General features: G+C 43.6%; 1 protein-coding gene across 1 annotated transcript; it reads left to right on the top strand.

Annotated features, from left to right (window-relative positions):
* Positions 1-1174: 1174 nt before the first annotated feature.
* LOC108175504 (mucin-21-like) lies at positions 1175-2484 on the top strand. The gene is made up of 2 exons (XM_017337613.1): positions 1175-1199; positions 2006-2484. The coding sequence occupies exons 1-2, from the start codon at positions 1175-1177 to the stop codon at positions 2482-2484; spliced, it is 504 nt and encodes a 167-aa protein (XP_017193102.1).
* Positions 2485-18198: the final 15714 nt, after the last annotated feature.

The following is an 18198-nucleotide window of genomic DNA, read 5'->3' on the forward strand; positions in this document are numbered from 1 at the left end:
TTTTACTTAGTACTGATGCCTAGATGACTTAAGACACAGAGTTATTCATGAATACCATACCAGTATCTGAAATAGAAGTCAAAATTATATTTCCATGCTTTTAAGTAATATAAGGACAACACCTCCTGAGCAGCAAACATGGTCACTAGTGCATGGTTACAACTTTGAAAAGATCTTTATCATTAAAAGAAACAAGTTTAAAGCACATCAAAGACATGTAAAACTGAGCAAGCAAGCCACTGAGCAAACCGAAGGGCATTTGCATTATCTCAATTTTCTGAACCAATCTGTATTGGCTTACTTTAGTTAACAACATAAAGGCTTGTATATACAGAATTTATTCTTATTTTTATAAGACCATTTTAGCTGGAAAGCAAAAACATGAATACAGCATAGGTCTGACACCATTTATAACATTTTAATATATTTTATATAATCTGAATTGACCCAAGCAGCTGTTACTTTAATAAACTCAGAGTCTCATCCTTTGAGAGTTCCAGGGATCCAACTGGAAGCCCAAAGTTGGAAGACTCGATTTAGAATTTAAGCTGTCAGAGTCAAACCATTTAGCCAAAATTAGTACATTTTTGATCAGTTGGGTAATCACTCAAACATTAAAAACAGATAAACAACGTAGTCTCAGCACTACAAATAGAAAAACATGAAACCTTCAAGACAGGTGAACACTCTCATCAGATAAGTCAGGGACAGCAGCACAGAAAAGAGCTGATAAAAACCCATTTACATTTTGGAATAACCTGTTAAGAATTTTTAAATTAAGACAACATTTTTAAAGTTTTTATTATATAGTTTGGAACAGTTGGTTCTGAATGGAATTTTCCCATAATGTGTCCCCCTTGGTTGTACAAAACAAGAGATAAAGACCTCCGGAACAGGCACTGATCCGGAGTGAGATTGCTTCGCCCGCCTGGTGAACACGGAGCTGCAGGTTACGGCCCATTTAGACTCTGTAGCTGCAGGGCCGTGGAGCCACAAACACATTTACACCACACACACGCTCTTTTCCATTGCAGACACCAGGCAGGTCCCTGGTAGAGGGGCAACAGAAGCCCCCCCTTCCGCACAAAGGCGGGCCTGAGTACCGAGTGCCCCAGGGTGACTTACCGGGTCCTGAAGTCCAGGAGATCCATCCATTTGCCCTATTTGGTCGGCCATGGGGAGTCAGTCTGGGGGGACGGGTATGGCTCGGGGAGTTAGGATCCTGAGGAATAAGTCAGGAGGCGCGCCTTCCCATCCTCCGCCTGCCATTCCTGGGCCCCAGCTGAGTCCTGCAGGTTGAGGCTCAAAGGGCCAGCTTTGTTTGAACACACAGGGGGTTTCAGCACTTGCTAATGGCACAGCAGGGGTTTCCCTGCTGCCTATGAAGGGAGAGTGGAGGGATCTGCTGGCCCCTGGGGAGCTGCTTCTCGTACCCTCTCCTGTGGCCCCCGCTGCCGGCCCCACAGCCAGGGCCGGGCGGCTGGTAGGGAGGAGGGAAAATCAAATCTTCAGAGTCGCCCTGTAAAACAGAATAGAGCGGCGCCGAGGCTGAAGTCTTAGTTTGTTTTATCTGCTTTGCTGGGACGGTCCTGGACGACTAAAATCTTTTTTTTTTTTTTTTGAAGGTTGTTTCTGAGGGAGTAAAAGAGGCTTTAACCAGGAAAGGGAGTTTTTACCAGATCTTGCCAGACCAGGATGTCAAGGGTGCCCTTAGGCGCCCATCCTACTTTAAAGGTAGGCCAATCTGCAGAACAAAGGGTGGTTAGTCTCCCTTTCTAAGAGTTGTCTAAATCCGTCCCATTGTCTGAATTTCAGAAAGGTAAATACAAATAGCCAAAAACAAACACCAAAGAGACTCACAAAAAGGCACTGAACAAAACAAAAAAGACAAAAATGGAACATCGGCCTCACGCCTGCGGGAGCGACCACTTCGTTCCTACAGAGGTGGGGAGCCTGCCCCCCTACAGAGTCCCAGATGGGGTCCGAGAACCACACTGACACACAGACACAGATACGAATGCAAGTTCCGGAACCACTTCAGAACCTACAAATGCAGACTCTGGGACCACTTCAGAGTCTCGCGACTATGCAACACACAAACAGACAAACACAGACTCCGGAACCACATCAGAGTCCTGTGACAATGCCGACAATACAAATGCAAGTTCCGGAACCACATCAGAACCTACAAATGCAGACTCCGGGACCACATCAGAGTCTCGCGACTATGCCACACACAAACAGACAAACACAGACTCCGGAACCACATCAGAGTCCTGTGACAATGCCGACAATACAAATGCAAGTTCCGGAACCACATCAGAACCTACAAATGCAGACTCCAGGACCACATCAGAGTCTCGCGACTATGCCACACACAAACAGACAAACACAGACTCCGGAACCACATCAGAGTCCTGTGACAATGCCGGCAACACAAAATGTGAGTCTGAAAACAGTTTATGCAATAGAAGTAAAACCTGAAAGACAAAGGGTGAATACTGATGCTGGCACCGAATTCCCGACCGCGGGAATTCCAGATGGGAGTTTCGCTGAGCGTCCTCAGTCTCCCGGTCCTCCCGAGGCGTCCCTCGAGGCTGTAGCGTTGTGGCTTCCAGGCACGTCTGCCACCCAACGTCTACCGTGCCAGCCCGAAACCGCTTCAGGCCTGAACCAGATACAGAAACAGAAATGCACGTGCACAGAGTCCCTATCCTTTAGGCGCCTTTACTTACCCCGAGAGATGTCCGTTGGAGACGTCCGTGGGCAGCAGAGCCATCTCGGTGGGACCTCCATATGTTACAGTCGAATTAGAGTTGAATTGCTCTTGCCACCCCAAAAACGCTCCAAGAGACCTTCTCTCATGTAATTAACAAAGGGTAAAGTTTATTGATGTTCCGACATGTCGGGGCCCCCGTCCCAGTACAGGCGAGCGGCCTCGAATAGTCTTGGGTTGGGGTTTTTATACACATTGAAACAAAGAAAATCAATCATTGCATAGAGCAGACAGTGGTATAGAGTAAACAATTGATACAAGTTAAGTGATTTTACAACCAGTTGATTTATGAATACAGGGAGTGATACCTAGGAATGCAGCCGAATGGCGATAAGGGACACCTGGTGGAGTCAGGGGTCCAGGAGGCAGAGATATATGGTGACTTCTTCTATCTCACTTAGGTGAAACTGAGGTTACGCTCACATTGGGGTAATTTACTGACTAATGGCTATGCAGAGCAAATCTAACAAGGTCAGGAAAGTTCACCAGAGGAGGTTGGGGGGGAAGCGGCTTTTAACTTTTTAACCCTTCAATGGTAAGTTTTTTAATCTTTTTATTTAGTGAGAGAAATGCATAGGGGATTGAGGCCTTTATCTAAGGGAGAAAGAAAAGTCCAGAAATTATGTTGGGGCCATACTGAGCAGAGCAGGCCAGGAGCTACGTGCAGCAAGCATTTGGTTATGAGCAGCTACAAGCAGCTTAGCACAGGTAGCAAAGCCAAGGCAGACAGCAAGGGTGGCCCGAGGGCCATGTGCCCCAAAGGTGTGGCGGCAACAAAGGGATCAAGGGCATTGAGGAAAATAAAAAGGACAAAAAGGGAGAAAAGACTGGGCCCAGCATGTTCTAGGCCTTTTATCTACTTCCAAAGGGGTGTGGTTAATTAGTCTGATTGGCAGGTGAGCATGCAGGTGTGGTCAGGTAGGGGCATGAGATCACAGAGGAGCACAATGAAGGTGTCTTCCAGCTCAAATTTATCCTACCTGCCTGCCTACATCAAATGAGTCACATAGGTACTTTTGGGGGAAGCAAGTGTTGTGGGCTAGGTTGGGTCTAAATTTCTATTCCAGACTCTAGCCTTTTACTTAGAGAAGAATTCGAAGTACTAGCACAAACATGATGTGCAGTATGGTAAGGTTTATTTAAGGAGTGAGAAGAAGACACAGGAACATGAAGGCTTTGTTTAGGGAGAGTGGGCCAGGACAGGTGAAGAGGGACATCCATTCCCTGCTGCCTAGGGGCCACAAGGGGGGGGGGGGGAGAGACACGGGGCGGGAGGGGGTTGGCGTGACAGACACACAGAGAGAGCACCCTCCCGTTTATCACGCTTCCTATGAGTCTCATAAAAGGAGTTGTTACATAGAATTGCTGTGAGGAGTCAGACACATTAATAGACAGTTGGGTTAGTGCAATGGAAACTGAGGATGTAAAATGCTTGCATCCCACAAAAATTATCTTTAGCAAGATCAGCATGCCAAATCCCACTGCATTTCTCTTCAAAAGGTGCTTTTAGCAAAACAACACTCCTCAGGAGCTTCCAATCTTATAATGAGAATAGTAAGGGAGTGGTGATTCCACCCTTCTAATGCCTCTTTTGTTTTATGAAGAGCAAGCCAGACATGGCAAATAAGATTACAAATCAGGGTTTTGTTGGGTTTTGTCCCTGCCTTATAACTGATTGTTAGCTGAGTGTCAGTTTTTCCCCCCAAAACTGCTACCAGCAGCCCCTTCTGGTTTTGCCTTTTGGAGCCCCGCTCATGGCCACTCTGGATGGAGGTTTCTGACTTACATAAATCCTGCTTTTCTGTTTGTCCATTTAAAAATTCTTCTTCCTTGTGAGTCTGTGACAAGGTGGGGTGTTCTAAAAGTTTAAAACCTCAAGACAGTAGAAGTAAAGGTGTGTGGGTTGTATTGATTGAACATTAAGGAAACACTTGGTACCAGAGGGCAGATGCTGGACACCTGGCGCCGGCCTTGGACTTCAGGCAGGAATAGGTGTTGGTTGCTGATTGCTAACTGCTTTCAGCTTGCTCACCATGCCTGTGCAATTAACTCCTGATAAAAACACCCTGCTACTGCAACTCACTGCTGTCTCCTCCGGACTTGCTCTGTGATAATTCCCCCATAACTCTGCCTCCAGATCCCAGGAAAGGTGAGGTACTCCCTGGGGAAGAGTCATCTGATTGACAGGTGGGGTGTTAGCATGACATGGGCTGGGGGAGGTATGGTCTCCAGCTCATAAACTTTATCTCCCTGGCTTTTCCCACATGACAAGCGTTTTCACCCTCCTTAGGAGTACTATTCTTTCCTTGTTCTTTACCGTGACCAAACTAACTGCCTATTACCCTAACTTCTCACAGTGAGACAAGAACTGAGATCACCTTTATCACCCTGCAATGGGGAGAATCCCCAAGAAAAAAGAATTCTTGGCAGCTGTTTGGGATATCCTTTTATGCTCTGCCCTGGGCCCAGCTCACCTTGAGTAGCCTGTGCACATAAGCCTGCTCCTTTCCAGTAGAGGGGGCAGATTGCTTGGAAAATTCACTTATATCCCCCCAGATTCACCATTCTGTTATCCAACCAAAATTAGGCCCAGGCTGGTCCATGCTGGACAGTCAACACATCAGAAATAAGAGTTGATGCAGGGAGACAGAATGTTTATTAGCATGGCCTCCAGAAGAAGATAGATTCTGTCATAGCAAATATGCTCTTTCCTAATTTGCAGGCTATCAGGATGACTTAAAGGAGAATGGATAGCTGTGGATGGAGGATTAAAAAATAAACATTTGGTCTAGTCAACTGATTATTAGACAAAATAAGTCACAGGCAAATTCACAGTAGTTACCTTTAGCTAGTTAAAATGTGAAAAGAAAGGAATTTGTTAAAATTGCAAATTCTTTTGTTAGTTAAATGTGAAAAGAAGATTATGCACTTAGAATTCTTACAAAAGGGCTGATAACTTGAGTAGGACCTAACTGAATATTAGAAGGAGGTGAGTTTCAGGTGCCCTTCCTTCCTACCATATCTCCTCTCTTCTCCCTTTTTCCTGAATTTTGCTGAGCAGAGAGCTAAAATCTGTGAAATTCCTCCTGGGTTTTATTGCATAGTGTTAGCAGAACAAATGGAATGAACCACCCTCCTGGCACCAGGCCAGGAAAATTTCCCAGGATGTCTCCAGGAGCAGGGATCCTCCCTACAAGGGGGTTATTAGACCTGGAAAGAACTTCTGATGTGTGAATGCCACACTGATTCCAAGGCAGCTTCTAAGGCTGCTACATTCCTTCCATCATGAACTTCTGCTTCTGTTTTCTGTAACTTCTTCGAAGCTGGCATGTGGGCGTCGAGGGGGATTTGGGTATTTCCTCTTGTTATCTGTCTTATGGTGTGTGACAGTGGCCTTGGAAAGACTGTGCTGCTCAGGTTGTCCAGTGGAATGGGCTGGAAGCCTTGTCTGACAACCATTTGGAGTTCAACAGCTTTTAGTCTGTTAGAGACAAAACGAACAAGGGCATTAAAAACACACGGTCCAAAGAGAAGCAGCAAGATTACAGAAGTTATTGGGCCAAGGAGAGGAAATAGCCAGGATTTCCATGACCAGATGTCAGGCCAGAAATCCCAGCCCTGCTTGGCCTGGTCCTGGAGGTGCTCAGCTTTGTCCAGGAAAAGTACGAATTTGGGTTTGTACCTGTCTAGTCTGATTGACCCAGAGACAGCATTCTTCCTGGAACATGGCACAGATACCTCCTGGAGCAGCAGTTAGCATGTCCAACATTTCTTTCTTTCATAACCTTTTGTGACTTCCGCACACCTTCTTCAACTTACTTGAAACATTCCTTCATTTCCATTCCAGTCTAGAATAAACTAGCCATCAGGATAAAGTCATTCTCTTACAAACCATGTCCTTTCCTTTAAAAACAAACAAACAAACAAACAAACAAAAAAAAAACAAACTCTTTCCTTCTTAACCTTTCTTACCAAGCACACATTTCTATACTTTTGATGTTTTCCACAGAGCCTGGTTGACTCTTTCTACCTTCAGGAAGACTGAGGTCTCCATGCAGAGTGAAGGGGCCAGGTTATTCCTAGGGCCTTACAAATCCCTTGTGTATCCTGGGAGATGAGGTAAGGCCCATTGTCGCTTTGTAAAGATTTTGGAAGACCACAGCGTGGGAAAACTTCCTTCAGGAGAGTTTTGGTCAGTTCCTGAACTCTTTTAGTTCTGGTTGGGAAGGCTTCTACCTATCCAGTAAAGGTGCCTATAAGTACAAGCAGGTAGGTACCTATAGCATTGACAGAGGCTGTGTAAAATCTGTTTGCCAGCCTTCCTTGGGGTAAGTTCCCTTTTCCTGTATAGACCCCTAGGAGTTATTTTCTCTTGTCCTTACCTAGTTCTAGAGCTCTGGTTAAGTGATCAGTTCTGTTAACTGAGCGAACTTCCTGGGGGCAGAGCACGCTTCAATAACGTGCCATGCCATAACTGTTGCATACCCTGAGAAGCAGGTCCCGTCTGACAAAACTGCTTCTGTCTGAACCAAACCTCATCTGTGTTAGTCAGGGGGCTGTCTCTTGGGTCCCTTCTGCTGGCATAGATCAAGTCTATAGTCTCAGTACAGGAGTGGAGGGGACCACTTTCCCCTGGAAATGGCATTAAAGTAACTGGGTTTAGAGTAGAGCAATGCCTTATTTTTACCTGAGGGTTTTTTAGAAGGAGGACCTGATATTTTAGAATTCTGCTATCTGTGAGCCAGTGGGAGCCCTTTTGCTCTAATAGAGAATTTATTTGATGTGGGGTATAAAGGGTGATATCTTGTCCCACTGTAATTCCAGATACCTCCTCTGTCAGCAAGGCAGCTGCTACCATTGTCTTTAGGCAGTGAGGCCATCCTTGTGCAACCATGTCTAAGGTTTTAGAAAAGTAGCCCACAGGTTGCTTAACAGGTCCCAGATCCTGAGTTAACCCTCCTAAGGTGACTCCCTGCCTCCCAGTAATGTACAGCTAGGAGGGTCTCCCTGGATTTGGCAGTCCTAGCACAGGGGCTTTAGTCATAGCTTCCTTTAGCTGAGAAAGGCTGTGGTTTGCTCTTTCCTCCAAAGGAAGGGGCTCTGCTTTGCTTGGTCTGCCTGTTGAAAGCCTGGTTTAGGAACTGTGCTGTTTCCCTGTATCTAGGAACCTGACAGAGAAAACTGGGACTGCCTGAAGTTTGCAGAAGTAGGAATTTGCTGCATGGCCCATATCCTCTCTGGGGCAGGTTTTCTCTCCCCAGGGGTGAGGATAAGGGTTAAATAATTAACACTCTAATGGACTAGCAATGCTTTGTTTTCCTCTGGATACCTAGTAGCTAGTTTTGCTAGGAAGTTAAGCCAATGTACAAGACTAGAGTCTCAGGCTGGGAAAGGAGACAGACTAACAAATCATTTACATTTAACCATCTACATTATGGACTATTGTGCACCCCCCGCAAGAGATAGGCCCTTGAAGTCCTCAATGAGGACCTGTCCAAATAGGTGCAGGACTATCTGAGTTAGCTGTTACTGAAAGCCCCGTTTTTAGGAACTGGCAGGGAGGGCTTTCTAAGCTTAATGTTATTGGATAGACTTTTAAGGCCTGGCTGGGTGTGTGAGGCCCAGACCTATCCATGGCGTGCTGGAAAAGAATTGGGAGAGACGCAAATCTCCTTTAAGGGAGGCACCCTGTTGACTTGCATTACATGGCTGGACTAGGAGGAGAGCTGAATAGGAGGCAGATAGAAATAGGCAACTTGTGTTTCACTGACGCTAGGCCATCCCCTCAATAGCAGTGGCTGGAGCTGGAAGCTGGGCAGAGCCAAAGGCTTTTTAGCTCAGGGCCACAGGGTCTGTGGTTCTGAACCAGGAGTCCTTCAACACCCAGAGCAGTTCTGTGTCCAGTGACCGTGCTCTTGGCAGAGCTGACAGAAGGCAGTTGCTGTCACGACAGCTGCTTGCCCAATGCCCTGGCTCCTTATATCAGCAACAGGTGCCATTTGGGGTGCATTGGCCTTGCTGGGTCTCCTTGACAGCAGATCACCGTGTAAAGCAGCCATTGATTGGCCTGTTGCCTATCCTCTGCTGCTAGCTTGCTCCTTGTTTTCCTGGTCTCTAATAAAGTAGACCAAGGAGGCAGCCTCTATGATGTCAGTCAAGGGGGTGCTCAACCCAACCCTGATTTTTGGAGATTTTTTTAATATCAGGGTGAGCTAGAAAACTATGGTCATGGGCAAATTCTGACAGTATTTTCCTGCCAATTAAGACCGTGCCCATGAGAACTATGACCTTTTAGGTAAGATCAGTTGTGGTGACCTGCTTGCATACTTTGAGGTCATCAGTGCAATTTCCTATCTATCCCTCAGTTTGGTTTAAAAGGGGAGTTTTGCACATTTACCATGTACATCAAAAAATCGATCTAGCTGTCACATTTTAACTTCTTATCTGGCTATGCTGTTTGGTCCTCTATACTGTGGCCAGGCATTATTACAGAAAAGGTCAGTCATCCCTTACATAAGGTCTGGGGATCAAACCGTACATCACAGTGGAGAGTCCTGCAGAACAGTAGTAACTTCCCTTCTGGAAAAGAGGAGAAGTGAGGCAGCGAGTTGGGTCTCTAGCCTGACTTCCTGGGCTTTCAGATTTAGCTGGCAGTTTAACCAGTGCTTACTGTGTAGCCTGACTTAGAGGAGAAATTGTGGCAGAGGTCTCTGCCATCCTTTGGCCTCCAGATATTTACCGTGTAGCCAGTGGGTTATGGGCCTGGGTTTCCAGGTTTAACTAGTCTTACCGTGTAGCCCATAAGTTTAGGTTTTGGGCTTCCAGGCTTTCACCGGGTAGCCTGTGGACACTAGAGCTTTCTTGGGCTCCTGGAACCCAGTGCTCTAGCATCTGCCACATAACCATCTCCCGTCGTCTCTAAGTCTCTTTTGGAACACTTTCTCCCTTTTGGCTAGACCTCCCATTTGATCCACATTTGAACTAGCAATACATTTGAACTAGCAATGCCTGGTTGTTCAGCGTTAGCTGGACGGAGACTTTGTCAGTCCCTCTTTAAAGGATCTGGCTTCTGAGCCAGAGACTGGAGCAGCTAAAAAGAAACATGTTTATAACTGAAGTTTAGCATCATTTCACATCTTGGCACCACTTTTAATCTAAAGAGTCCGATTGGTTATTATCTCTGCAAGATGAGAGATATATCTTTTGACATCTCCAGGGGCCCTCTGGAGATACCAAAAGTCCAGAGAATTTAGACTCGATTTTCAGAAAGTCTGTTAAAGGTGCCAAGAGAACTTAGAGTATCTGGTCAAAGTAGAATTCCTTAACATCCTGAAATGATAGCCATTCAATTAGGGTGATTTTAACACTTTTAGACCAGATCTAATAACAGAGACAGTAGAGTACACAATAGATTACTTTGGCAGAACATGAATTCTATGTCTCTTGTCGAATAAACCAGAAATAAAAACCTTGAACATTAGAGTTAGCACACAAAATCATCACATAACTCAGAATTATGTAACAGAGTCAAAAAGAGCTTACAGGACCTAACTTTAGAAATGGCAGAGTAACCGATGAAGCAGACACTGTTAAAAAGAGACGTTACAGTTTTTGCAAAAACAGATTCCAAGATTTATGATTGAGACCATTTACTAGCATTAGTACACATTTTTTAAAAACCCCATTGTTATAACAGAAGATCAGACTTCAACTTTAGGTCAGTGTAATTTTGGCATTAGCATTCAACTCTGTAAACAATATTTTAAAATCGTAAACATTTTAACTTTTTATGACTTGTTCACACCTTTGGAAACTTTACACCCATAGTTACTTTTACATTTGTCATGTATGGACAACCTATGAGAATACATGCTAACAAACTCAAACAGTCTCTCTTATTGAATTTGAGATATTAAAAGTACACATAATACATTTTCCCAAGTTTTACTTAGCACCGATGCCTAGATAACTTAAAACAGTTATTAATGAATACTACACCATTATCTGAATTAAAAGTCAAAATTACATTTCCCATGCTTTTAAGTAACATAAGGATAACACCTGAACAGCGATAGGGACACTAGTGCATGTTTACAACTTTGAAAAGATCTTTAAGAGATCTTTTGATCTTAATGATCTTTAAAAGATCATTAAGAGAAACAAGTTTAAAACATATCAAAGACATATAAAACTGAGCAAGTGAGCCACCAAGCAAACCGAGCAAAACCGAAGGGTATTTGCATTAACTCAATTCTCTGAACCAATCTGTATTGGCTTACTTTAGTTAACAAAATAAAGGCTTGTATACACAGAATTTACTCTCATTTTCATAAGACCACTCTAGCTGAAAAGCAAAAACATGAATACAGCATAGGTCTGACACCATTTGCAACATAATCTGAATTGACTCAAGCAGCTGTTACTTTAACAAATTCAGAGTCTCATCCTTTGAGAGTTCTAGGGATCCGACTGGAAGCCCAAAGCTGGAAGACTCGGTATAGAATTTAAGCTGTCAGAGAGTCAAACCATTTAGCCAAAATTAGTACATTTCTGATCAGTTGGGTAATCACTCAAACATTTAAAACAGACAAATAACGTAGTCTCAGTACTATGAATAGAAAACATGAAACCTTCAAGACACATGAAAACTCTTATCAGCTAAGTCAGGGACAGCAGCACAGAAAAGAGCTGATCATCAGCATATGAACCCATTGCTTAGGTAAACCCATCAGGTTGAAAAGGGTTAATGGATTACGGGTTCTAGCTCCCTTAGGTAAGGCCAGCAGTAGTATTGAATTGGAAATTTCCTCCAGGAGAGGGAAAAAGCAGCCCTGGGGAGGGGGGGCTGCTCTCCCTAGAGATATCTGGCTGTGCTTGCCTGGGTGCGGCAGGCCACAAGGACTGGAATAGAGTGCAGAGAAAGGCTGTGGTCCCCCATTTACAGGGAAGACTGCGCATGCCGGGGCCTAGCAGGACTGGGTAGGTGCGCCGTTTCACCAAGAGTGCTGGGAACCTCCTATAATTCAACCAAAGCCAGATCAATCAGGACTACTGCAGACACTCAGTCAATTACAACAGATAGTTAACTTTAGCTCCTTTCCAGATTCAGTCCTCAGGCAGTCAAACTTAGCAACAGTAATAGAGCAAACAAATCAGAAGTTTTCTTGAAAGCAAGGAGCCTCCTCAAGCAAGGGTCAGGAGGTTGGCTCCACAGTTGGTGTTTCCAGGGTAGCTTGCAAGTGAGGGCTCTTTTATCACACAAAAAGGCACCATACGGCTGGCGCCGCGGCTCACTAGGCTAATCCTCCACCTTGCGGCGCCAGCACACCAGGTTCTAGTCCCGGTCAGGGCGCTGGATTCTGTCCCAGTTGCCCCTCTTCCAGGCCAGCTCTCTGCTGTGGCCCGGGAGTGCAGTGGAGGATGGCCCAAGTGCTTGGGCCCTGCACCCCATGGGAGACCAGGAGAAGCACCTGGCTCCTGCCATCAGATCAGCGCAGTGTGCCGGCTGCAGCGCGCTGGCTGCAGCAGCCATTGGAGGGTGAACCAACGGAAGGAAGACCTTTCTCTCTGTCTCTCTCTCTCTCACTGTCCACTCTGCCTGTCAAAAAAAAAAAAAAAAAAAAAAAAAAAGGCACCATAAAGAGTGTTTTCATTTTCATTTACTAGTTTAAAGGATTGAAATTTTGCCAATTAGCAGGTCAGAAAGCATCATGGAAATATGCACTTTTGATTGGTCTGAAGGCAGGGATCAACAACCAGCAAGGCAAGAATTGAAATCATGTCTAATCAGTAAACAGTAAGTCTCATGGCTTATTGCTGTGCCAGGGGAATGTTTATGGGCTATCTTCAAAAAACACTCAGTTCTTCATTTACCCTTCATGATGAAACTAAGTGCTGCTAAAGGCAGCCCCCCAGGAATAAGCAGGTGTTTTCTTTCTGCCCTTAAAGGAACCTTACCTAATTGCTTATTAACCCATCTACCTCCTTCAGTGTCTGCACTGAAGCCTCCCTCACCAGTTTCCCCGGAGTCTGAGGGAAGCTGCCCTTTAACCTGAGCTTTAGGAAACACCAGATTAGAGCCACTTCTGCTTGCAAAAGAAGAAAAGTCAGGCAATGACACACCAGAACATCTACAACTACAGTCTCTGTTAACAACATACTTACTGTGAGGTATGTTTTCTCAGTGATTCATATAAAGATTTTAAAATAAATCAAAAACCATTCCTCTGACTACAGTGGGACATTTACATGAGAAACTCAAATAGGAATATTTTAAGTCTGCCTTCTAAAATGACTTTTATAGCACTGCTTTTTTTTAAAAAAAAAGTTATTTTTTGATAGGCAGAGTTAGTGAGAGAGAGAGACAGAGAGGTCTTTTTTTTTTTCCGTTGGTTCACCCCCCAAGTGGCCACTACGGCCGGCACATTGCGGCCTGCGTGCTGCGCTGATCCGAAGCCAGGAGCCAGGTGCTTCCTCCTGGTCTCCGATGCAGGTGCAGGGCCCAAGGACCTGGGCCATCCTCCATTGTACTCCCTGGCCACAGCAGAGAGCTGGACTGGAAGAGGAGCAACTGGGACTAGAACCCAGGGTGCCGGCGCCACAGGCGGAGGATTAGCCTAGTGAGCCGCGGTGCCGGCCTAAGCCCTGCTTCTAAATAGATTATGTCTTTATGTAGAAGTGCAGGTGTCCAGCAACAATTGGATGTGGGAAGCTGACACATCCATGTCATCCATATCAGTGTTGATTGGGTAGGAGGATCATGTTTATTCTCTTAATCATTTGTGAAATTCCTACTAATGTCCTGTCCTTTTAATTTTCACAAAGTGAACATTTTTTCCCTTGCATAGTGCAATGAAAAAATAGAACCTGAGAGAACGCAAATTGCAAATTAGCACACTCAAAATACCTTGTTTTATGTGTTCAAATCCACTTATGTGTAGTGAGCAAGAATGACATAGCTGATCAGAAGCTTCCACGTCATTGGGCAATCCAAGTCTGCTGTCCCCTGTGGCCCCAGGCCATGGTGTCAGGAAACACAGGTGCTCTTGCACCCTTCAGGGGGAGCACATGAGAAGTGTCTCTAAGCGATCTTTCTCAGTCCCTTTTCCAGGATGCCACCCCCAACAGTTTCTATCCCTCCAGGAACTGTTCAGAGAAGACACTAGATCGTATCTGTAAGGCCGCCACCAAACACACCAAACACCATAGTAAGGGAAAGAGTTTATTGGGGGAACATGGCAGACTGGAGGGAAGGGGCAGAGCAGGAAAAGAGGGAAGGAGAGTGTGTGTGAGAGAGATCAGGAGATGGAGAGAAAGAGAGGCACGTGTTCGGGAACAGGTCTTTTTAAAACTTTGCCAGGGAGCAGGCAAGGAAGTAGGCGCAGTGAATCCCATTGGGATGGGGGTGAGGCCGACACCGGTGGTTGGGCCATGTGGCCCCCTGGCTTCCAGCAATGGCATCGGGGACTACAGCCTAGGATAGCGTCAGGACTGCGCCATTTTACTAACAACATCTACACCTGAAGGCTGGAGAAAGGAAGATGGGCAAATGGAGTTCTTCCCTGCTTACATGTGGGAGGCCTAAAGTTCTTTGCATTGTCAGCCTCTCTAAGACCCTTCCTAGACACAGCCATGCTTTTTGTCTCAGTTAGACATACCCCATTGCTTACAAGCAGACACAGGAAACCTGTTTGAGAAGAGTCCAGTTGTGTACACCTTCAGCTGAGGAAAGAATAGGCTTATCCTGTGTCCGTCAAGAACCTTTGAGTAGCTTGCCCTATCCTTGTGAGAATGCGAAATCACGTGTCTCAGACTTTGAATTAGGCCTGGGTTCAGAGCTCACTCTGAAACAATGCCTTATGCCACAACAGGAGTTCATTAGCTCTCCAAAGATTCAAATTTTTCACTTCTAAAACACTTAACACACAAGGTATCTCTGAAAACTAAGTGACTATACTAGTGCCTGACACAGTCAAAGAAATAGGACCAACTCATCCAGACATTTTCAAAAGTAGAGGATGTGGGAAATGATTGAACTCATTCTGTAAGAACATCAGAACTATAATAATAAAACCTGACAAAAATGAGAAGAAATAGAATGAAGAGGAGAAAGAGAGGAAGAAGAAAAAAAGGCTATTACTGACATTTTAAATTAATATATTTGTAGATGAAAAATTCTGAACAAAATATTAGGAAATAAAATCAGTGACATACAAAATATATAGTTAATCATAAGTAAGTAGAATTTATCTCACTTAACAGGCAGGAATGCAAAGTTGGTTCCACAAGCAAGAAGTAAACACTATAATTCACCACAGCAATAAAATACAGAAAGAAAACTATGTGATAATTTCAATGGATGTTAAGAAACATGAGGAAACACAATATCCAATTATAATTTTTTTTAAAAATCAGCAAATTGTAAATAGAAGGGAACTTCTCAATTTCATGAAAGGCATTGACAAAAGTCTACACCTGCCAGCCTGTAGAATCTGGAAATACAGTCCCCATGAAGTTGGGATCAAGGCAGAAATTTCCATTCTCATTGTTTCTTTTTAATGTATGGAACTTGTAGATAGTACACCAAGCAAGAGGAATTATAAAAATCAGTTTATCAATAAAAGCATAATCTTCTATGGTGAAACAAAAGAATCACAGTTAGAAATAATAAGTGAATCTAGAAGTGTTACAAAATTAAGTGCAATACATAAAATTATTTTATTTTTGTATATTTTGAGGAAACAATCCTCACATGAAAATTTTAAAATCCCATTTATAATAGCATCAACAAAAAATAGGTATAAGTTTAGCAAAATGTACACAATATCTGCTGTGGGCATTTTGGCACAACAAATACCCACAATCCGTATTAGGTTTGAGTAAAAGCTCCTTCACTTCCTAGACAGCTTCCTGCTAATGCCCACCCTGGGAGGCATCCATAATGTCTTATGTACTTGGGACACTGTCACTCAGTTAGGAAACATTGATAGTTTCCACCCTCCTTCTCTCTCTCTGTGTCTCTGTTTCTCCGTGTTTTAAATAAGTAAAAATACATAAACATTTAAAAATGTACACAATCTCTACTTTGAAAAACTATAACTATTACTGAAAGAAATTAAGATCTAAGTAAATGAGCAGATGAAACTCATTCATAAGAGGAAAAGAAAATATTAAGATTTTCATGACCTTCCTCCAAAAATTTATAAATAAGTTTATAAATTCAATATAATACCAATTAAAATCCTGAAGGATTTTTGTAGCAATAAACAACTTAATTTTAAAATTTATATGGAAACTCAAAGAATCTAGAATATTCAAAGTAATGTCAAAAAAGAATAAAATGAGAAGACTTAAAATATCTGAATTCCAGACAAGAATTAAGTTACAATAATGATTCAATTTGATATTCACATAGAATCAACATATAAAGAAATACAATACATAGTCTGTTTCAAACTTCCTCCCGATTGCCAGTAAGCCCACATGCGTAAATGAACTGTGCCTCTCCTCCCAAAGCCTCAAGTGCAGTTTGGTTTCTTTGGTGTTTTGTCCGTAACAAGTCCACAAAATAGGTCCATAATGATTACTTGATTTTTGGCAAAGATTTGAAAACAATGTAATGTGGAAAGCCACATCTTTTTAATAAATGGTGCAAACATGACTGGATATCCACAAGGAAATATGAAACTTACCTCAAGCCCAATCTCATGCCATACAAAATGCACAATTCAAAAAAGATCATACACATGAAAATTTACACTACAAACTTCTTCTACAAATAAGTACAGAAGCATACCTGTCATTTGGTAGAGAATATATCTTTCTTAGAAGGGTTATTGAAAGAAATAAGTACAAAAATACTCAAATTAGATTTCGTCAAAATTAAAAATTTTATATTTGAAAAATACCATTAAAACATTGAATAGTAGGGCTGAATAGAGCTTCTTCCCTTTCACATTCTCCTGTGCAGAGCAAAAGCAACATGTTAACTGTATTGCGAGGCGAGTGAGGGAGAGTTTTAGAACTCAGCAAGAGAGAACCTGAATCCTGTGACAAGAACTGGGACTGCAGCACAGAAGGAGGAGCAAAGCCCGTTGGTAACTGGGAGCCTAGTCCCTAGCCAGTGAGACTCTTCAGAAGGGAAATGCTCACAGGGAAATTGTTATCCCCTCTTGGTGGATACTGGCAGTCCTGGCTACCAGAGGGCTTTGTTGTCGGTGCTGCCAGGAGCACACACAGTAGCTAGCCTTCAGAAAAGGAACCCATAGCATCTCTCCCAAATCCTAGAGCCCAAGCTGTGGTAGCTTGGCGTCATCTTGAGAAAGGATATTTTATCTCTGGCCCTTGCTGGAGACCAGAAAATGATGTCCAAAGGAGAACTGTTTAATGGGTTAAGCAGGATTGGTCTCCCCAAAACTCACATAACTATGTAAACTCTAATGTTCATGGTTGACTGATTAAGGGTGGAGACTTGATCCCTCTGGACAGTAGTGGCCAACAGAGCTTTTTGTGTTGGGAGAAACAGATGACTTCTGTGAGTCATTAGTGATTAGAATGTTGTCAGGCCAGGTGTATTACACCCTCAGTTTAGTGAATACCTTTTGATAAAGGACAGGCAAAGACACCTTGGACAAAGGAAGATAAACCAGGGGCTGGCGCTGTGGTGTACTGGGTAAAGCTGCTGCCTCCAGTGCCAGCATCCCATATGGGCACTGGTTCGATCCCAGCTGCTCCACTTCCAGTCCAGCTCTCTGCTATGGCCTGGGAAAGCAGTGGAAGATGGCCCAAGTCCTCGAGCCCCTGCACCTATGTGGGAGGCTCCTTGCTTCAGATCGGTGGTGCAGCTCCAGCCATTGGTGGCCAATTGGGGAATGAACCAGAGGGTGGAAGACCTCTCTCTCTTTCTGCCTCTCCTTCTCTCTGTGTGTAATTCTGACTTTCAAATAAAATAAATAAATCTTAAAAAAAAAAAAGGAAGACAAACCAGAAGCTGGGTCCTGCCTTTGCTTTGGAGAGATTTGGGCTCATTTTCATGATGGTAGTTCTCTTTGTTTCTGTGGTATCTTTGCTGTCTGTGTTTCTAATCTGAGGACTCCCTTAAGCATCTTTAGTAAAGCCACTCTAGTGGTAATGGATTCCTCTAGTTCTTCTTGTCTCAGGATATCTTTATTGCTTTAATTTATTAAAATAGCTTTGCTGGGTATAGCATTCTGGGCGGGTTTTATTTTTTTCCTTCGGAATTTGCTGTATATCATTTCAAGTCCATCCTGACCTGTAAGATTCTGTTTAGTATCTGCTGTTATTCTAAAGAGGTTTCCTTTTAAGGTGACTTGAACTTTTTTTCTCATTTGAGAGTTTGATTATAATGTTTGGTGGTGAAAATCTTTTCTTGTTTTCTTTTAGATTTATTTTATTTATTTGAA

This window comes from Oryctolagus cuniculus, chromosome 1 (assembly GCF_964237555.1).
Source record: "Oryctolagus cuniculus chromosome 1, mOryCun1.1, whole genome shotgun sequence".
Lineage (NCBI taxonomy): Eukaryota > Metazoa > Chordata > Mammalia > Lagomorpha > Leporidae > Oryctolagus > Oryctolagus cuniculus.

What these genes read in the sequence shown, in the direction of transcription:
- LOC108175504 (XM_017337613.1), top strand. Translation starts at nt 1,175, where the DNA reads ATGGGGAGTCAGTCTGGGGGGACGG. An exon ending in GAGTCAGTCTGGGGGGACGG is followed by an intron (nt 1,200 to 2,005) that starts GTATGGCTCGGG and finishes ACTGACACACAG; the next exon opens with ACACAGATACGAATGCAAGT.